Source organism: Seriola aureovittata, chromosome 20 (assembly GCF_021018895.1).
Source record: "Seriola aureovittata isolate HTS-2021-v1 ecotype China chromosome 20, ASM2101889v1, whole genome shotgun sequence".
Lineage (NCBI taxonomy): Eukaryota > Metazoa > Chordata > Actinopteri > Carangiformes > Carangidae > Seriola > Seriola aureovittata.
In genome coordinates, this window is record NC_079383.1 from 21,679,196 (window position 1) to 21,701,957 (window position 22,762).

General features: G+C 42.6%; 1 protein-coding gene across 1 annotated transcript; it reads left to right on the top strand.

Moving 5' to 3' along the window:
- Positions 1-174: 174 nt before the first annotated feature.
- On the top strand, positions 175-22,632 carry LOC130161043 (mucin-5AC-like). The gene is made up of 12 exons (XM_056363967.1): positions 175-2,058; positions 5,459-6,107; positions 10,458-10,610; positions 12,772-12,873; positions 13,403-13,610; positions 14,682-15,896; positions 16,133-16,473; positions 16,564-16,729; positions 17,805-17,916; positions 18,187-18,307; positions 20,769-21,066; positions 21,900-22,632. The coding sequence occupies exons 2-12, from the start codon at positions 5,478-5,480 to the stop codon at positions 22,052-22,054; spliced, it is 3,501 nt and encodes a 1,166-aa protein (XP_056219942.1). The 5' UTR covers positions 175-2,058; positions 5,459-5,477; the 3' UTR covers positions 22,055-22,632.
- The last annotated feature ends 130 nt before the right edge of the window (positions 22,633-22,762 follow it).

Genomic DNA, 22,762 nt, shown 5'->3' on the forward strand with positions numbered 1-22,762 from the left:
AATCAGTGGACGATGTTGCTGCTCGCTTCATGTGGCCTCCATATCCCAGAATGTAAAGCACCATAGTGCAAAATAGTGGTTTACATTTTTTAAACAATATCTCAATTCACTCATTCATGTTTATTCATGTAATTATACAGTCAGCCAATCATGTCGCAGCAGGTAAATGCATAACATCCTGCAGATAACGCGTGAGGAGAAGTTCTGCGTTTTATTTTGAAGGCAGAGCCCCCTGGTTTCCGGTGTGTTCCCGCCTGTGTGTGTCCGGTTTTGCAGCTGCAGATTAAAACCAGTGACGCAGCAGAGTATTTGTTGTCAGTAGGTGGAGGTGCACGAAGTCCAGTCTGCAAGTCTGTCCAATGACAGACGCTCATCCGATTACTGACACGCGACTCTGCGCTGGTCACATGACCACGTGCTGTCAGATTATAGGGCACTTTTCAAAGATGTTCAAAGTGTTTTTAAAGGAGTAAGAAACATCCGAAGAAAACACACAATGACAAGGACACAGCATTTATTTAAAAAAAAAACTTAATGTGATAATAAGAAAAATTAAATTAAAATGTTGATTAGAGATAGTTTAAGTTAGTTGAAGAAGAAATTTTAACTTTTAGGTTAAAATTGTTTATTTCATGGTGACTACAGTCCTCCACTCATATTTAAGGGATATTATTGGCCAAATAAACAGGAAGTCACACTATAAAAAGGTCAAACCCTGACCTTAAATAAACAGGATATATGATGATATGTTAGTGTTTAGTGTGAGTCCAACCAGTGGTAGAAACATTTACTTTAGTATTTTAGTATTTGTCCACTTTGTAAGATTCAATGCATTTTCATAAATATATATATATATATTAAGAAAGGAATCTGAATTCTTACCTAATATCCAAATTAGACACTTTAATTTTTATTTTAGTTCTTTACATTTTATGAACACACTAAGTATATTAGATAGATAGATAGATAGATAGATAGATAGATAGATAGATAGATAGATAGATAGATAGATAGATAGATAGATAGATAATTAGGAGTCATCCATGCAATAATATAAATGCATATTAGTAATAATATAAAGCCTGATGGCAGTGGGAACAAAGGACCTCCTGAACAATCTCATTTCAATGACACTGCCTGATTAAATGGAAAATAATGAAATAAAATCAGGTGTTTACACTTTAGTGCATCAGTTATAATGATATACACTCTGCATTCTGAGAGCTTTTATTTTCGATCTGTCCTGGAGCAGAATGATGGAGCCATTTCTCCGTGGTTATTGTTATTTTTTACTTGAGTGGATGGAGTGAACACTCGGTCCATCCACCATTGCTCAGCGGTCACACGGTAACAGCGTGTCGCTCCATCACCGTGTGACTGCACAGTGTGCACGCTGCAGCCTGGTTGTTTGTCAGTCTTCGCGGTCCTCCTGAGCTCTGAGTGGTGCTGTCTCGCCTCTGTCGCCCTGTGAGATCTGCCTTCCATTGCACTCCTCCACCAGCGGACTGAGCAGGCCCCTCGCAGCCGCTACACGGTGGCCCCCGAGCCGGGCTGATTCCCACCACAGACCCGGCAGGTGTGACGGTGGTGGTACACCGGAGAACGGCGGGCAACATATCCCCTCCTCTGGATGTTGGATTTACGGACTGATCCGCGGGAAGAAAAAAAAGAAAAAAGAAAAAGCAAAAGCCCGGGCTGTGATGAAACCCTAAACAAAGTGCGACACACACACAAGCCCGTGCACATCATAAACGGGCCTGTCTTTGCTTTGCAACTTTGCGCGTGTGCCCCTCTGCAGGGGTTTAACGGCCGATCATCATAGGTGAGGCTGGTGAAATTATTGTCTGGGGGAGGGTGACGCGCACTTCACAGCGGCCCCTGCGCTGTCAGACGAGGAAGTGAGGATTCAATACACGCCCCATTTCAGCCTGTGTCGACCCTGCTGAAAAAGCCCCGACCCGTTTATCTGATAACACGGCAGCGGACTTTATAAACATGCGCTCACTTTCGGAAGGACGACACCGGGAATAACCTGCAGGACGACGGCCGATTTCAGAGGTAGGTGGCCGGGGAGCTTTACGCATAACGTGGTCATGACAATTCCCCAAAATGTTATTATCGTGAGACTTCTCCGCTGTGGAGGCCTGTCTCCATCTTTTTTTTTTTTTTTTTTTTTTTTAATAGTCACATGCATGATCTCTGGCCTGACTGTGTGCACCGTGACTCGTTACTATGGCCGTGATCGTGTGAGGGAGAGTGAAGTGAGGCGGGCACGTTGAGTGAACAGGCTGCGGGCCAGATGTCAGCATCTGCCCGCTGCGCGTGGAGTGGCACCTGCCTGCGCGGTGATGGTGCGTGGATTCAGCTGAGTTCAGGCTGCAGACTGAGCACACCGAGACCCCCCCCCCCCCAATTCACACCACATACAGCCCCCCCTCCCAATCGATGGTGTCCACCCACCTCCACATGTCTGCAGCAGAACTGCTCAGATAACTTGGAGTGGGGTTCACCCTGGAGTGACATTAGGCTACTCCTCCTTCTCCACTGATTAAGACTGTTCAAACTCCATGCGCTGGTTCTACACCTGAAACAGCTGGTGTATTAATCGATTATCAGAAGATTATTGATTAATCGTTGAAGGAATTTGACTGAAGTGACTGAAATTCACTGATTCCAGCTCATTTTTTTTCCACCTTTACATATTTAAAGGTGTCACTGTGGAGCCTGAGGACATGTGACCTGCAGTCATTTTATAGACAGAAATATTTATAAATTAATCAATAAACTGATCAGATTGACTCATCAATAATGAAAATAATGATTAGTTGCATCCTTTAACAGTCCCACATTTTAGTTTTTGATCCATAAGAAGATGTATTTGTGTTTTTAAGAACCAAAAACCATCTCAATGTAGTTTTACATCTCCTCTCTCAGTCTCGTCGATGAGCCTCTCTTCTGATTGGCTGACTGTTTTCTGAGTGATCCAACAAAAATAAAGCAGATTTCAGGTAAAAACACTCAGAGAAACCAAATCCTGAAAAGGTTTGGATGGTGGGTCCAGGTGGGCGGGGCTTGGTGACTGCTTTGTTGTGACATCACAAAGTTCCAGAAGTCCTGACGGCTGGTTTTAAGGCTCAGTTTCTGAATACAGGCTGTGTGCATTTCTCTGTGGACTGAGGCTTTGATACTTTCACAGTATTGATATAGAAGCTAGAGCTGATCTATAATCACACTACACATGGACAGAGACCTTTACACTGGAGGAGCTTTAAGTGCTACAGTATGTTTTGCATTAAAATCACTGATCTGAAAGCAAAACTTTTAATGTGTCACTGATTAATTCCCAGATAATATAGTGCACATAGCACTCCATGTAAGAGTATTATAAATATGTCATAATGATATTAGAACTATATTAACAATACATTTAAATCACTTTAAATAAACAGAATAGATGTGGTGATCCATCATTTATATTAGTTCAAAAAGAAGCTGAAGATTCGTTCGCTTTCACACTGGGAGATTTCCCGCTGGTGAAGCTCTGAAGATGCTTCATGCATCTTGAAGGACTGGAAATCTGTTGGTTCACGTACCTTTAAACTGTCAACTTTTACAGAGTAACTTCCTCTTAATTGTAAAGGTCGACAGGATCTGGGAAACTTTTGAAACGACCCGGACAAAGATATGGACTCTGAATCATGAGCAGGGCTGTGAAAGTAAACCGACTTTCCTGCATCTTACTTTAGTCTTTAATAAATTGGGGAACGTGAACGCTGTTAGTTTGTTTTCTTTGTGGGTTTGAAGAGTGAGAAATTAGTGTTTGATCACTGGATGTAGATACAAAATTTAGTCAAATAATCAAACTAACTTCTTCAGATTACTGTGGCGAGGCCGCAGCGACTACAATAAATAATTATTTTCATTATCCGTTGATGTTTTTCTTGATTAATCGATCAAATAAAAGTCAAAAATAATCAAAGTCTAACTTGAGCTCAGATGACGTGAGGAGATAAAAAGCTTTTCTAATGTCGTTTTAAACTCGGTTACACAACCACACTCGCACTGTAGCTGCCTGCAGGATGATTCTTCTTTTGTCTTGACATGGTTGGGTCAGATCAAACCGCTGCCATGGCTCTAATCCAAAACACACGGCTGAAGTTGATAGTGGCGGCGTCGTGTGTCAGTCAGTTTGCAGAGTGAAATTTCAGCAGTCAGTGTTGTGGTCTGAAACTCTGACTTCAGCGTCAGTGACGGGCATTTGTGATCGGTGGCGGGGATGAAGGGCAGCTGTCAGGTTATCACGTCCTCAAAACGAACCAGCGATCGTCTGAACATATTCACAACATCAGTCTCAGAAAACTAATATTTTATATTCTGGGTCTAGTTTTCAGCCTCGGGCGTGGATCGGCTTTCAGCTTAGTCAGACATGATATTTGTTTTAGGATTTTTTTTTTTAGGTTTTGGTCTCGTCATTGTTCCTTGTGGTTGGAGGAAAACAACTTTAAGGCGTCAGACGAGATTTTAGAAACACTCCAGTCATGAGTCAGAGTTCCTCAAATCTCCCCAAACAGACAGAGGCTAAAATGTTTTTTTGATTTTTCATCATTAGCTGTTGAATTATTGTCTTTAAGTTTGATTTAATTAGAGCTAACACTTTATTTTACAGATCTGTAGCTTCCACTTTATTTCCATATAATCTCCTGGAAAGAACCATATGATTTTGGTGCTAATTACAGGTAAATTAAAGAGTGATCAGCTGGTACACCTCCAGTTATTTCTAAATGCTAAGCTAACGCTACCCTGAGACTTTTATTCAGAGGACAGCAGGTGAGCTCCACATGCGAAACAGTTTCCAATAATAAAATAAATGAGGGACTGGGATTTAAATGGAGCCGTTTCTTCCTTGGAAATTCACTGGAAGTCAATAATAAACTCAACACGACTAACTGAACTCACTAAGAAAACAGCCTCAGAACTTTGCCTCTGTAATTTGAACCAAACTACGCAACATTACCGAGAACTCCTCCGACAGTAAACATCTGCTTATGAATTAAACATAACTCAAAATAACTTTAACCTTTCTTCAATTTTACACCAGATTACATCGTTCTTTCCAGGAAACGTTTTAGGAAATCAGTGGAACACCAGAAGGCCACTCAGGGGGAACAACATGCTCCGGACTTCGGAGAAAGAACTTTAAATTCAAAGTAAATGATCCGGATCTGGTTCAAAATTCAATGTGTTCATCTCAGACCGACGTCACGTTTATTGATGATTAAATTAAGTGTTGTCTAATACACACCTGGTCGACAGGTGTGGAGAGAGGTGACATCATATGAAAGGAAAGTTTTAATTTCAGCACACAGTCAGTCTGAGTTTATTACAGATGCAGCATTTAAATTATTGCAAATGTTGCATCGATGATTTCCTGATTCTTATCTATCAATCAATCAATCAGTGTGCTACAGTGTTGAAGGATGGACAGGGAGCTGGTGCGTCAGACCCCATCAGACCACGGAGAGTCCACCAATGGAACCAGCCCTCAGACCTCCGCCACCACGCCCGACTCCTCCACCCCGACCACCCCCACCCCTCCTCGGCTCACCCCCAACCCCATGCTGCTGGACTCCCCTGCGCCCACGCTAACCCCCACCACCTCCTCCCCTCCTCCCCCTCTCACCCCTGCTCCCTCCGTATCTGCGACCCACGGCCCGAAGGTGGCGGCGGCGGCGGCAGCATCTCCCCACATCCTCGTCCCCACTCCCCCTAAACTCACCTCCACCTCGACCCCCGCCCTCCGCACGTACTCTCGCCCGATCCTTCCCTCCCCGACCAGCGTCTCCAAAACATCTCCCGCCACACAAACCTCCACCTCCTCCTCTCTTCTCCCTCCCTCCTCCCCCTCCCCCTCCTCCTCCCTTGCCGTAGCCAGCACAGCCTCCCCCCTCGTCTCTTCTTCTTCTTCTTCTACTACAACGCACAGCAACACCGCCATGTCCACCAAGACCTCCACCAGCCTGACCAACGGGAACACAAGGCCTGTATCCACGCCGACCTCCACACCAATCACGCCCTTTCACACACCAGCCAGTCCACCTGGCAGACAGGTAACAGAAGCACACGCACACACACACACACACGCGCACACACACACACGCGCACACACACACACACACACACACACACACACACAAACTCTGAATTTCTACAGAACACACACACATTTCCACATGACCAAAAGACACCACATCTCACTGTAAAGGAAAAGTTTTACCTTTTGGAAATACACCTTCTCTCTGGTTAGTAAATACAAAGTTATGGCCAGTTAGCTTAGCTTAGCACTAAGACAGGAAAAAGGAGGCAACAATGGCCGCCAACCGGCACCGACATGTGCATGCTGGTAGGTGGATTCAGTCACTTTCCAACAGAGCCAGGTTGCCCCCCTGCCTGTTTCCACTCTTTATGCTAAGCTAAGCTAAGCTAAGCTAACCAGCTGCTAGCTCTGGCTCATCTAATGCTTAAAAAACACTGTCAAAGAACAAAAGATGGTTTGTTTAATAAGCTGGTTCATTCTTACATAATGAACGGAATACAGGTTGTTATGTCAAGTGTATTATGGGAAATGTAGTTCCATTATATTTCTATATTCAGCTGTTTCACTTTGTATATTTCTGGTTAAATAACTCTGTAAAATCCCGTGGGAAGACAAAGAGCGACTGTACACCACGACTTCCTCGTTTTATTTTTGCTGAATGAAGTAAGAATTTCGGCTCCGTTCGGCTCCAAACCAAACTACTCTGTTGAAGGGAACGTTTCCTCAAAACGTCAGTTTGAGTTGATGCCTGAGTTCGCAGCTGCTACAGCGTGAGTGCAGGTGTGACATGTGCTGTTTTAACGTCGTGGTGGAAGTGGATTTATTATCACATATATACATCATGTGTATATATGAAGATACCGTTTATAACATATGAAATGCCCATAGTAAAATCTGTATATGTACATAAATTAAAAATATCTATGTGATGATTTTCTTACATAGAATACATGTTTTCTATGTAATAATTATGTGTAAAGATTAATTTATTTATGCAAGATTATTAAAACAACATACATGTTAAAAAAATGTGTATGTTTATCTTATTAATCCCTCATTAGTTTTAAACATGTCTAACTTAAAGTGGTGTTAGAACCTACAGTTTATAATATCAACATATACTGACAGGCTTTGGTGTTGATATATATTTATGTAACATCTGTCTACAATATAAGCATACATACATAAATATATATATTTGTATAGAGTACATATAAATGTCAATATATAAAACTGTTCCAATTTCTAATAAATTTCATATATAATTTTTACATATAAAATAAAGATTTCATATAATTTCATATATGGAAATTCAATATATTACATTTGTGTATGGGACATGTTGCTCATAGAATAAACATTAAAAACAACTGTACTACATTTAGATGAACTGGTCCCAGAGCGCTGGTGATGTGTTTACTGGTTCACCGTCATGGACTTACCGGGACACTGACCCCTCGTTAACGGTCTGTCGTGAACCGACAGCATCATCCAGACGAGAGAAAGTCTGAGCTGATAAAGAGACTGTGATGCACTGAGGCGAGTCGCCTTCAGTTATTACTGTGTGCTCAAAGCAATATTAAGAAGCAGCAGTAAGTGGTGCAGGGAGCGCTCTGCAGACTTTTTATTGCCCTGGGTTTTTGCAGCTTGAGAGGGGAAGACCTGCAGACGTGACTCAGGGCTGAAAAAACTTACTAACGAGGAAATATTTCTACTTATAACTAATATATTATAATAATTAAGCTGTGAATCATGGTGCTTTTTGTTGTAAAGATGCAAATACAACATCATCTCAAAGAAAACAACGCAAACTAAAGTACAAAACTTGGATTAGATTTGTTTCTCTTACTTTCTTGTGTCTCCCCCCTTTCTGAAATCAAATCTACGCCCTAACTTCAGACTATAACCAGACTGTGCTACTGTATATTGTACATACTGTTATAGTCTGGAGGTCTTCAATCAATCAATCAAACTTTATCTGTACAGCACTTTTCATACAGGTTAGTGCAGTTCAAAGTGCTTCACAGATGAAGGACAAATCAAGTAAGAAAGCTGAGAATGAGACACAATAACATAGATTTAAAAAGCTAAAATAGCACCTTGTTGAAAAGCATTCTGGGATAAGAAACTGAATGAGGAAGAGTTTGTTCAGGACAAACGTCTTCGTATATTAACTTATCTTCGTTTTATCCCACACTCTCTCTCTCTGGATTTAAATCACAATTAAGCAAATGTTAGACTGTATTTTATTTATATTTATTATAACGTCTGAGAACTTTGGTTTTAGTTTGAAAACTAGTCTCCAGAAATCTCAGACCAGTGTTGTGTGGCTCTAAACCTTAATCTTCTTGACCTCTGACCTTTCAGAGCACGTACAAACAGATCACCACTACGCCTGAACACATAACACGTCTCATTTTAAAAAGGAGCGCTGAACACACTCGTCCCAGGTCTTATATATAAATGATCGACATGATGACATGGAAGATAAACTGCGTAGGTGATGTGTACCTGCAGGCTGAGTGTGTGTCTGTCTCGGTCAGTGTGTGTGTGTGTGTGTGTGTGTGTGTGTGTGTGTGTGTGTGTGTGGGGTTACAGTTTCCTCTCTGTTTGCTTTCATCTGATGTTTCACATCCTCAGTCTCAGGTCACACGTCTCTGCCTTGTTTGCCTCGTGAAAATAAAACTAAAGCTGAACTGTGAGACACACACACGCACGCACATGCATGCACGCACGCACGCACACACACACACACACACACACACACACACACACACACACACAGGTGCTACTACATGCATCTACTCCACAACCAGGCGCCCATTATATAAAGAGATGTTTAAAGGTGTTGAAGACTGAATGTCGTACTTTTCATTACTTAATCAACTTTTTTTTTTTTTTTAATGTAATTAAAAAGGAATTCTTCACTAATAATCTGATGTTTTGAGAATCAAATGATCAAATATTCACTCAGATTTGAGCTTGGACTCACAGCAGCTACAATAGATGCCAGAAATCTGTTTAAAGCCGCCCTGCAGCGTAACCCACCTCTCCGTCGTTCATGCTAACTGCCGCTCTGCTCATAATCTGCTAATCATCCTTCTTCAGTGGAGAACATGGACTGAACAGACGGATCAATGATGGAGAAGTTGATTATGCTGCAGGGAGAAGTTTAAAGATGTTTCAATTTATTTATTTATATTTTTGCTCTGACTCTGGATGATCCACTGTAACTGATGTGACTCAGTCTGACTGCAGCTGCCGTCCTCCATGAGGCAGCAAACTCTCAATCCTTCGACCAACAAAATATTGATTTTACAGTGAGTCTTCCTTCAAACAAGCCAATCAGAGCTGATTAAAACCCACTGCACCGGTACACCATCTATATATTCACTAAACCTTTTAGTGCCTTTCATCAAGAACAACAGGAAGTTCAGTTTAAGGACGTCGTCTGTAGTTTGACTTTGACATTATTAAATATCAAGAGATGGAAGATATGATGATAAACTGTTTTAAAGTGCTGCTCTGTACTGGAAAATGGAGATTCAACTTTTTTGGGTTTAGATGAACGATTACAGAAATTGGTTGCGATATATTATGACATGTATTTATGGTCTTTTAATTAAGTTTATGTTTCCATTAGGAGTAAATATTAGGGCTGCACAACTAATCCAAATTGCAGGAGCAAACAAACCATATTCTCCAGACATAAAGGAACATGTTTGTTTGGTACAAGACCAAGAAAAATCACAACATCTTTATTATTTAATGCAAAAACTACAATTCCAACTGAAATCTGCCAAAATAATCGCAATATGATTATTTCTTACGTATCGTGCAGCTCTGTTAAATATTGTATTTCATGACGACAGTCCTAAAAGAATCGATTGATGAAGGTAAAGAAGCTGAAAACATGCGGCGAATAAAAGAAAACAGTTGCATTGTGTTTTAATTTGGTTTAAATTCAAAGCTTCTGAGTCCAGTTCGTACCTGGAGTAGATGTAAATATGATTTACCTTGCTTTGCCTGGGTGCAGTCTTAGGTGATGTCAGAGGAGAGGGCGGGGCCAAAGGTGATGCTCTCAGCCAATCAGTTCATCAAGTTCATCACTAAATTAGGAAAATGTCCTGTTGTAACTTACAGTTTCCTGTTTCAGCATTATTCAACACACACACTTCGGATTGTTTATTCTTATTGGTTTCAACCTTTTGTCCAAACACACACACACACACACACACACACACACACACACACACACACACACACAGATGTATTAAGAAGACATCATCGCTCTGAAGCTTGTCCCTAATTGCTTCCCTTCCCTTGCCTTTCCTCCCACACCCCCCTCCCCCCTCTGTTCCAGGTATCACAGGCTCATCCTGTGGGCACACCTGGTCTTGTGCGAGCCAATCAGAACCCCTCTCCTGTCAGGCAGAGGGTATCCCAGCAGACATTGCTCCTAGGGAAAGGTCTCAAAGGGTCTGGCCAAGACCAGGTGCTGCTTAGAGCTCAGATGGTAACCACACACACACACACACACACACACACACACACACACACACACACACACACAGGTGCTACTACATGCATCTACTCCACAACCAGGCGCCCATTATATAAAGAGATGTTTAAAGGTGTTGAAGACTGAATCTCGTACTTTTCATTACTTAATCAACTTTTTTTTTTTTTTTTATGTAATTAAAAAGGAATTCTTCACTAATAATCTGATGTTTTGAGAATCAAATGATCAAATATTCACTCAGATTTGAGCTTGGACTCACAGCAGCTACAATGGATGCCAGAAATCTGTTTAAAGCCGCCCTGCAGCGTAACCCACCTCTCCGTCGTTCATGCTAACTGCCGCTCTGCTCATAATTTGCTAATCATCCTTCTTCAGTGGAGAACATGGACTGAACAGACGGATCAATGATGGAGAAGTTGATTATGCTGCAGGGAGAAGTTTAAAGATGTTTCAATTTATTTATTTATATTTTTGCTCTGACTCTGGATGATCCACTGTAACTGATGTGACTCAATCTGACTGCAGCTGCCGTCCTCCATGAGGCAGCAAACTCTCAATCCTTCGACCAACAAAATATTGATTTTACAGTGAGTCTTCCTTCAAACAAGCCAATCAGAGCTGATTAAAACCCACTGCACCGGTACACCATCTATATATTCACTAAACCTTTTAGTGCCTTTCATCAAGAACAACAGGAAGTTCAGTTTAAGGACGTCGTCTGTAGTTTGACTTTGACATTATTAAATATCAAGAGATGGAAGATATGATGATAAACTGTTTTAAAGTGCTGCTCTGTACTGGAAAATGGAGATTCAACTTTTTTGGGTTTAGATGAACGATTACAGAAATTGGTTGCGATATATTATGACATGTATTTATGGTCTTTTAATTAAGTTTATGTTTCCATTAGGAGTAAATATTAGGGCTGCACAACTAATCCAAATTGCAGGAGCAAACAAACCATATTCTCCAGACATAAAGGAACATGTTTGTTTGGTACAAGACCAAGAAAAATCACAACATCTTTATTATTTAATGCAAAAACTACAATTCCAACTGAAATCTGCCAAAATAATCGCAATATGATTATTTCTTACGTATCGTGCAGCTCTGTTAAATATTGTATTTCATGACGACAGTCCTAAAAGAATCGATTGATGAAGGTAAAGAAGCTGAAAACATGCGGCGAATAAAAGAAAACAGTTGCATTGTGTTTTAATTTGGTTTAAATTCAAAGCTTCTGAGTCCAGTTCGTACCTGGAGTAGATGTAAATATGATTTACCTTGCTTTGCCTGGGTGCAGTCTTAGGTGATGTCAGAGGAGAGGGCGGGGCCAAAGGTGATGCTCTCAGCCAATCAGTTCATCAAGTTCATCACTAAATTAGGAAAATGTCCTGTTGTAACTTACAGTTTCCTGTTTCAGCATTATTCAACACACACACTTCGGATTGTTTATTCTTATTGGTTTCAACCTTTTGTCCAAACACACACACACACACACACACACACACACACACACACACACACACACACAGATGTATTAAGAAGACATCATCGCTCTGAAGCTTGTCCCTAATTGCTTCCCTTCCCTTGCCTTTCCTCCCACACCCCCCTCCCCCCTCTGTTCCAGGTATCACAGGCTCATCCTGTGGGCACACCTGGTCTTGTGCGAGCCAATCAGAACCCCTCTCCTGTCAGGCAGAGGGTATCCCAGCAGACATTGCTCCTAGGGAAAGGTCTCAAAGGGTCTGGCCAAGACCAGGTGCTGCTTAGAGCTCAGATGGTAACCACACACACGCACACACACACACACACACACACAACACACACACACACACACACACACACACATTTACATAGATTTCTACATGTAATCTGGCTGCCCGCATCAGGAAAGATGACCAGTATTAAAATCAGGCAGCAGCGGGTTATGGGGGTGTGGGGGGGGGGTCAGGAGTTTCTTGATGCATTCAGGTTATGTAGGAAATACAGACGCTATGAGCTTTCATATAAATACATATAATAAAACAGACGTTACGACAAACTCGCACTCATTCACCTTCACTGCTCGACTATGATCAGACTCTGTGCTTTAATCCCTGCTCTCCTCTGTTTGTTTCCTCTCTTCCTTCTTTCCCTTCTTTCCTTCCTGCAGCTGATTCTTACATCTGCTATGCGACCTGCCCCATCCTCCTCCTCCTCCTCCTCTTCCTCTTCCTCCTCCTCTTGCCTGTCCTCTAACCCTGCTTCCGCTCAGGTGAGCAGCCGAGCGAATACGACTTTTCGTGTGTGATTTATGACTTTCTGTTTTCAGATATTCTGTTTATGATTATAAAGTGGCAGATTTACCATTAAATTAAAGTAATTAGTCATTTTTCAAACAAACAGCTTCTAGATTATCACAGCGAACATCCAGTCTGTTAATTTTTTGCTAGTGATAAAGTTAAATTAAAGGTTGACGGGCGGGAAACCTGGTTTATTACTGGAGCTGAAACTGACTCCTGTTGATTATTATGGATTGTTTCATCTAAAAAATATAGTAAAATAAAAATTTAAAAAACATTTATTCAAACAAATTATTTTCATTTTATCCACTCATATGTCTAAAACCCACAGAGATTCAGTTTATTATTATATAAGAAAAGCAGCAAATATTGAAGAGGCTGGAATGAGAGGATGGGATGCTAAGCTGTGATTGGACAGTCACTCTTTGGGGGAGGGGTTTAGCGCCCACCTTGAGTCAAAGCAGAAGTGATCTAACTGAACATGTTTCTCTCCGTTTCCAGCTCCAGAGTCTCACCCTGAGGCCTCCTCCCCCCGGGGCCCTCACCATCCCCCCCTCCCTGCGTCTCAAGCCCCCGTGCTCGGCCCCGCCTCCCCTCTCTCGCCCCCACGCCCCGCTCTTCCCACCTCTCAGGCCGCGGCCGCAGCCCAGCACCACGGCAACGGAGAGCCCGACCACGCCCAGCCGCCACCTCTCCGTCCCACCGCCAAGTAAGTCCCCGAAGGAAAACTAAAACACAGGGTGTGATCACGGTGGAGGGCGGTGCGTTCAATGTGTCCAAGGAACAACCAGTTTCTTTGTCTTTTATTTGACTGAGATCTAAATACAGGCAGGGAAGGGCGCAGGTTTGGATTCAGAAGTTTATGATGAATGTCACTGTGGTGTTTTAAACTGTAACTGTAAACTCATAAACATCGATTTAATCAATGCTGGGATCAAAACACAGATGTTTTATGAGGAAGGAAACGCCCTCGACACATTTGTTAAAGCTCAACGATGCACAAAACCCCACGAGGCGCCTTTAAAAGAAACACCTTCCCCTCCTTTCTAAAGTGAAAACTACACATTTATAGAAAGTTAAAGAAAGAAATATTTTTTAGGTTCCTGGAAAACTAAACAATGAAAGAAACAAAGTGGTTTAGCAGGTAACCTGATCTACTATTATATATATTTGCATATAGTGCAGGAAATGTTGTGTGTTTATCAGTTTGTGCAGCAATAATATATAATGTTGTTCAGAACAGGATCTGCAAGTAAACATGTTTTCATTCTCATTTTTTTTATGCTTTCGAGCCGACGACAGCCATATTGTTTTTGGGTCGTCTGTTCGTACGTCCCATTCTCGGACACGATATCTCAGTAACGCCTTGACAGAACTTCTTTAAATTTGGGTCAAACATTCGCTAGGACTTAAGGGCGAACTGATTCGATTTTGGTGGTCAAAGGTTTTCGCCTTGTGAACGCAATATCTCGAGAACTCTGCAAGTGAAATCCTTTAAATTTGGCACAAACGTTCAGCTGGACTCAAATCTGTAACCTGAAACTAGTCTGAGGGAGTGTGAGTCCAAAAACTCATATATGACATGCAACACATATGTGGTCCGGGGGAAATTATTTAGTTAGTTTAAAACTGTTGAAGGGACTTAAGATATTTAAAAGGAAAAATTCAGCTGCATCTGAATTCTCTCTCTCTCTCTCTCAGTCAGTCTCTGGGAAGCAGCAGCTGGTTTCTGATCACACACCTGTAGCTCACCTGTGTTCCTTCCTTCTCCCTCCTGCAGCTCTCTACTCTCCGGTCCGAGCCGTCCCCCTGAGGCCCAGACTTCACCCTCCGAACGGCCACAGAGCGGCGTCGCCCCGACAAACCTCAACCCTCCAACCGATCGCTGCTGCTCCCTCCGGTCAGGCCTCGCCCATCAGCAGGCCGCTGGCGGGACTGAAGAACTGTCCGTTATCTCAAACTATGCTGGGTTCCGGCCAATCGCAGCACGGCTCGTTATCCGTCACCAACCCCATGTCTGCTTCTTCCCACTTTGAGCGCTCGCCGTCTGCAGCGAGGCAGCTGCAAATCATCGCCCTCTCTTCGGGGCGCCAGCCTCAACCCGGAACGTACAGCCACGCCGCGGTGCAGTCGCCGCCTCCAGTTGCAGAGCCGCCTGATCTCTCCAGCCAATCAAAGAGGACTTTGAGCAGTGAAGACGTGCTTCCTCTTCCTCTAAACCCCTCGATGCCAAAAACAACCTCTCCTCTGCCCTCACCTCCGTCGCTCCTGAGTCCGGCCTCTCCTCCGAGTCAGGCCGGACCTCAATCACAAACTCTGGTCCAGAAAGGAGAGGCGAAGGAGAGCGAGGAGCAGAGGGAGAGAGGACGAGGGGTGAGACAAGGAGTCAGAGATGAGGGGAGCGTGGGTAAAGACCTGAGGGTGGAGAGGGACGACCAAAGAGAGAAAGTGAAGGAGGAGAAACAGAGGCTGACGACAGAGAAGGAGATCAGTCAGAAAGAGCGGGAGGCTGAGGGAAGCAGAGAGGAGGAACAGATGGAAGTGACAGAGGAAGGTCAGAGCGACAGAGAGAGGAGAGACGAAGGTGAGGAGAAGAAGATGGAGGAGGAAGAGGAAGAGGAGGAGGAGGAGGAGGAGGAAGCCGCCATGGACCAGTCTGAGAAGCTGACCAGTCAGGTTCTCCATCAGCACCAGAACACAGATCCCACCCCAACGCCTGATACCGTTAAAGACTCCAGCGTGGAATCCAAACCCATCCCGGGTCTTATTCCAGCCTCGGTTCCAGTCCAGACCTCAGCCCCTGTTCCGGCTTCAGTCCCAGCCCCCATCCCAGCACCGGCCCCAGCACCGGCCCCAGCACCGGCTCCAGCACCGGCTCCAGTCCCGGAGGTCTCCGTCCAGAGTCAGAGGCTACAAGAGCCTCATCGAGACCTCCAGCCTGTCGGTCAGGAGGACTTCTGTGAGAACATGTCGACCCAGTCCGACAACCAGTCAGGTACCTGCAGCCAGCACATCAGTCTACTAAAATATATGGTGAAGAAAAACTAATAAATAACTAATAATGAAAACATATAGAAACAACACTTTTGCCCCTCCCTTTCCGTGAGTAACAATAATAAAAAATTAGCGTTAAAGGAGTCTCATAGACCAAAACATGAACTAGATTTAAGATCAGGTTTCTTGCTCTGGCTTCTGACTGGTTGAGCTGATGTTTTCTGTTCTGTGTTGCAGCTCTGTCCAGCCTCTCCTCTCAGTCTCCCCCCTCCTCACCCTTCATCACCCCCTTGGCGGAGAACCCTCCCCCCCTCCTCCCCGCCCAGACCGTCCACCCGACAGATCTCGGCCTGACGCAGCACGAGCCCGAGAAAGTCGAGAAAGCAGCCGAGGAGACGCGGCAACTGGCTGAGACCGAGACTGAGACCGAGCCCCTCGGCCAATCGGAAGACGAGTCGGAGAGCTTCAGCCAATCGCTGAGCAGCCCCTGGGAGTCGAGGGCGTGGCCCGAGGGACGACAGGTTCTGACCCACCTGGTGGAGGGGTTTGTCATCCAGGAGGGGCTCCAACCGTTTCCTGTACGGACACACGGACACACACACACACACTTACAAACCGTCACTATAACAATGATGTCACATGTATTTAAGAGCCTTGTCGTTGTGCAGGTGAACCGCTCATCCCTGCTGGTGCCAGAGCAGGTGGCCAAACCACAGGAAGTGAACGGGACCAATGGCAAAGCAGCACTGCCCGTGACGGACACGATAAAACAAGCCGAGCACTCGACGGACTCTGAAGAAGAGGAGGGAGGAGACACGGACGACCCCGGGACCAGTAAGACTTATGAACCGTTGGATAATGATTTTTTACTGTCATTAAGATTCAAAACTTTCCAATACTTCATAAGAAAAAGAAAATACTCGAGGAGATCCCCAGGTTGGGAACCACATTCAGGCCGACCAGTTTATAATCCCTTACCTCTGAAAAACAACCACAGCTTTTGCAAATTAGGTAATAAAAATGTGTCTCTCCAAACTGCCATGTGGAAGTGTCCTTAAATGCACCAGGGATTTCAGCTGCATCTCTGTCTATGTGACAATAAAACACAGACAGTAACTGAGAAATTAAAAACAAAAGGTGACAATTTACTTGATAAAATGCACCGGAGCAGAAAGTCACATATTTAAACAGCTTGTTTCGTCTGAACAAAAGATTTTCTATTTAAAAACAGATAAAAGAAGCAAATGTTGAACCAGAAAATACATTTCTTAAATAATTTCTGTTATAGGTTGATTCTCATAGACATACTGAAATGGTGGGAAATCAATCTTTAATGATGGTTTGGTTTGGAAAACGCAGTAATTTAAAGTATAAGTACATTGCGAGAACGTGTAGTATTGTGCATAACAAAGGGTTAAGACATGAAAACCATCAGTATGTTCTTCTGACACGTAAGCTGTAGCTTCCTCTGCGGTGGAGTGGTGACCAAGCTCAACACCAGTCAATTAGTCCATAATCAATTAATCATTTGAGTTATTTTTAGACGTTTTGGACTCTTGGTCTGACAAAACAAGCAATTTGAAGACATTCACTTGGGCTAAAGATAATTGTCTTTTCTGTGTTTTCTGACATTAATCAATGACGCAGATGAATTGACAATGAAAATAATTGTTAGTTGCAGCCATAGTCAACTCTATAAACAACATTTGGACACTTTGTGCTGCATCTATTTCTCCAAAGTCTAAAAGTCTGGACTTGAAATAGTCTGATCCTCCTTCTTCTAAATATCCAAATGACCTGGATAAACATCTATTCTCATGTATTTAGATTAAATTCTGGCCTGTGCAGCTTTAATTGCTCCTAAATAAAAACAGTTGACCGTGAACATGTTTGTCTCTCTGGCTCACAGGGTCGGGTCACAGGGACCGAACGGTGCTGCACTGCCAGTTCTGTGGGAAGAGAGGCCACGCACACAACTTCATGCGGTCCAAGCGCTTCTGCTCCACTTCCTGTGCACGAGGGTGAGACCTGATTTTAATGGCTTGAAAAACGAAAGAAAACAGGAGGAAGAGGGCTGCTACGGTGTCATGTGACTGTAGCACAGTGTTTGTAGAAGACACTGTGTTATGTGTGTTTATGAGGGTTGCTGTCACGACAGCAGCGCTGGCAGGATGTGGTGCAGATACAACACAGGTGTCAGATACAGATATGAGTGTGAATCAAAGCAGCAGAACGAGGAAACATCGACACGTCTTCTTGTCTCTCCCTCTCTCTGTGTCTCTCTCTGTCAGGTTTAACGTTCGTCTGACGAAGCGACTGCGAGCTCTGAGCGCAGGCAGCCGCTCGGAGAGGCCTCGACCCGCTCTGAACAGGGCAGAGTCGGTGCCTGGGAAGCCTCTTTTACTGCGGCTGGTACGGACACTGAACTAACCACAACTTTAAAACACTGACACTGAATGAAGCTCAGCATACTGAAAGCTGGAGCTCACTTCACATAGTTCACTTCACTTCACTCAACACGCAGCAAAATGTACATTTACATTTACCCCAATTAAGGCTGCAACTAATGATTAATTATTCAGTCTATAAAATGTAAAGAAAAGAAAGAAAAAGAAAAGTAAGGACCTAATCCAGACAACACTAAGACCCTGTACAAATAGACCTGAGAGATCTTTTTATATTTCACTCTCCCCATCTTGCTGGACTCAGGTTCTGGGTCAGGTCTCGGTTGCTTGGAAACCAGGAAGCTGATGATGCCACAGCGATGGCCTCAGATTGATTTGTTTTGTTCGACCAAGAGTCTAGAACTCACAGATCTTCAGTTTACAGTGATATAAAGCAAAGAAAAGCAGCAAGTTTTCACGTTTGAGAAGTTTAACATTAATAAGATTGATATTTCTCTAATCAAATAATCATATAAGGGATCATTCTAAACCTCAGACAAATCCAAATAGCTTGGCTGATGTTATTAATATTATAATTCTAGTAAATCACAGATGTTTATCAGATGATAAACAAACAAAGATGATAAACAAAGAAGCTTCCACAGAAAAGCTAAAGAGGTTTGTTCATCACAGAGCTTCGCTGTTTTGGTCTTTAATAACCAGATTCAACAGATCCTGAGTAAAGTGGTTTGTTTATATTATGTGTTCATGTAAAAGAAAGTTTATTGAATGTGTCTCAAATATCAGTGTTAACGTCTGAAATCACAACAGAGGATGTTAGCATGTTAGCATGCTAACATTCAGCATGCATGCTTATAAGCTAGCAGTATGACGCATGACGCATGTATGTATCGTGCTTACAGAATATTAACCACGTCATGTTTAGCTCAGCATGTTTTCCCGCGTTCTAACACGTTAAAGTGGCAACTCCTCCCCCTCACTGTTAAACACTCACCTGCTGAAGACGTGAACGTGAACGAGCCGTTTCCTCCCGAGAACAGACACGGCGGCCATTTTAGATTCAGTCACTATGGTTTCCATCGGTGACACTTCGTCGTTTCACGGTGTTAAAGGTGTAAAAACATCCACAGAAACTTCATAAACTACTCCCGTGTCTCCACTGTCGGCTAAACACACTCTTTCAGTCTCAGTCTGCTCACACAGGTTTCGACTTAACGAGCAGCTGTGACTTCTGGGAAGTGGAGTTTAAAAGGGTTCTGAAGCCTCGCAGCTGTTTCTGGTGCAGTTTCTAAAACCAGGAAAACAAATTTTGGTGCATATATGCAAAATATCTTCTAGAGCTACAGCTATTTATATTGGGAATAGTTAATAAAATGGATACTTTATAATCTGATGCAGTGTTTTAGATTTAGTATATGTAAATTTGGTTACTTCCTGTGTAGCCCCCTACAAGAATATTATTCCTGGCAGCACAGAGAGGATTTGAATTTCATTCCTGCATGTTGCAAAACAAAAAACACAGACACTACATCTGAACAGCTCGTTTAATCCACAAAATGTTGGTGGAGAAAAAACCTAGAGCTAAAAATCTGTCCTGTGTCCCTGATAACTAAAGGTGGATTTAGCTACTGAAGCGCCATGACATTTATAAACTCTTTATCTGGAGTTTTTATTGACGTCACTGTGGGTGGATGAAGCCACAGCTGACCTCTAGTGGCCGTTAGAGGAACTGCACCTTCAACTCAGCCATGGTGCTGTGAGGATTTCTTTCCCTGAGAGCAGACTTGTTTTTTTCTTATTTGTTACCTTTCAGATCAAGAGTTTACATAAAAACAAAAAGTAATTTTAATATAAAATACAACACATTTTTAAACATTAAACCAATTGTTACTGAATTTTTTATTTTTTAACAAAAAAGCAGTGTGTAGTTGTGTAGTTGGGGGTATTGTTGTGTTTCAGACATGAAAAGATTCTCCCTCTAAACTTTTCATAATTCAATAATTGTTAATTAAATAAATAATTTAGTAATCAATCATATTTCACCATTCACCATTTATATTAATGTATTTCACCAAAAATCAAGGATCTTTCCACTCCCATTAATTATCTCACAACCCCTCAGTTTATCTGGAAGGGCTCAACTCTCAACTATGGAAACACATTTTGAAATTTAAAAAACTGAATTTCTAGCATAGATTTTTTATTTATTTTTTTATTCTCAATTAAACTCTTGAATTTTTCAATAAAACAATAAAAAAATTCTAATCATATATTAAAGTTGCTCAAATTCAGTAGTCCAAAATTGTGAATGTTGAAAAAGGAAATTAATTATTGCAAATTTGAATTGAAGTTTTATTCAGAGAAAAAAAAAAATCCAGATATGAATTTCAATACAAAAACATTTTACTAAATCAGATCCTCAGGTGTCAAATAAAGACAGATGAACTTACTTATCTTCTAACCTCCAGCCTCGTGATCTGTGGAGTGCTGGTCGGCGTGAGAAGGAGGGAAAGGAGAAGGCGGTGGCAGCAGAGGAGGAGGAGGAAGAGGAGGACATGGAGGGAGGAGGGGAGGAGGAAGATGACGACGGAGGAGAGGAAGATCCTGCTGTTGCCATGACAGCGAGGATGGAGCGCCGGGCGGCTCGGAGAGCGCGGAGGGCGTCTGCGCCCGCCATGACCACCTCTACGCCCACCACCACCTTCAAACCCGCCCCCTCGCAGTGGAGTGTGGAGGAAGTAACCGCCTTCATACACACGCTGCCAGGTAAATTCATCAATAAGTCTCAGAGTAGACATGAAATTAATTCCTCACATGTGGAGGGTCTCGGTGAAAAGTGTCAGTTTGATTTATACAAACACTCAAGTGCCATAATAGTCAGCAGATGGGTGGTGGGGGGGCAGGGCTCATTCGCTGCTTCTCCATCCAATTAAGTGTTTCACAAAACGCTGAAATTAACCGCTGGATGAGGTAACGTGAAAACTCTCGACCACCAGCTGTGAGTCTGACATCACTGAGAAAGTCGAGAGCGAGTCGACAGCGGGTTAGTCGCTGCTCTGTGTTCACACAACAAAATAATCAAACCCGAGATTCCCCGAAAATGTGTCGGACAGCGGACACAGTTATTTCTGCTCCTGTTAAGCAGCTCTCCTTCACTTATAGCAAATTCGACCACATGATGATACTAAGGTAAATTACCATGTATAATTAAATATATAAATTAAGGATTTTTTCATAGAAATAATGCATCCACAAGCACTTTAAAATAAACTGTTAAAGGTAAAATGCTTTTGGAAACAGAGTGGAGCTGCTGTGACTAAATGCAAAATAATCTCTGATTTCAGCTTCTCAGTTCTTCCAGTTTTTAAACCTTTTAGAAACAAATCGATGAATCAGTAATGAAAATAAACAAATAAACAGTCGCAACCCTAAAGCACAGTGTCATGTAGACTGATTTAAGCGACCAGGACCAAACCAGAAAAAACAGACCCTGCCCAAGGTGTTCCCCACCTCTCACCCAAAGCATGCTGGGATAGGTTTTAGCCCCATGTGAAAAAAAACAGCTTTAACCCTGGTCTTTGTTTTGTTGTCGTGCTCAGGCTGCAGTGACGTGGCGGAAGCTTTCCGGCTGCAGGAGATCGACGGCCAGGCTCTGCTGCTGCTGACCGAGGACCACCTGATGACCAGCATGAACATCAAACTGGGACCGGCTCTCAAGATCTGTGCTCACATCAACGCACTGAAAAACCAATGAAAGAGCGAGAGAGACAAAAAAGAAACACCAAGAGCAAAAAGAGAGAGTTTGAGGGGTTTGATGTGGAAGGAAAAACAGGCAATAAAGACATGAGAGAAGACAAAGAGAGTTTGAAAACAAAAGCTTGACACCAAGGATGACAGAACAAAGTCACAAAAAGAGATTCACGGTAATTTATGAGATTATAAATCGAGGTGTGGCCTTAGCAGACGGGAACAGAGGAGGTGTGCAAAAGCATGAAGATACCAGAGTCCAGGAGAAATTTAATCCGTTTTGGGCCCTCTGACTGTAGCAGGAGACCGGGGGGGGTTTTGTAACTTTGTGTATATTTTACATGCCGCTGGAGAGTGTAAATTTGAAGCTATTTCACGAAGGATTTTGAACATTTAATATATAAAATTTGTCTATTTAGTTTTTTTAGAACGTGACGTCAATGACAAATCTATCCAGTAGCTAACATAACCGGTGTGTGTCAAAGAAAAAATAATAATAATACGTAGACTTTGTAAGTGATTAATGAAAGTTTAATGTTTTATATCACTATATTCTGTGGATTAAAAAAAGTCACTATCAGGGTAGAGACTGGTGTCTTTAATCGTCACATTTTTATGGTATCCTGCTTGAAATTATTTAATAAATGAATAATTAATCAAAGAAGTTGTTTTATCTCATTGTTTGAGATTTGAAGGTGTTTTCAGATGATGTTGA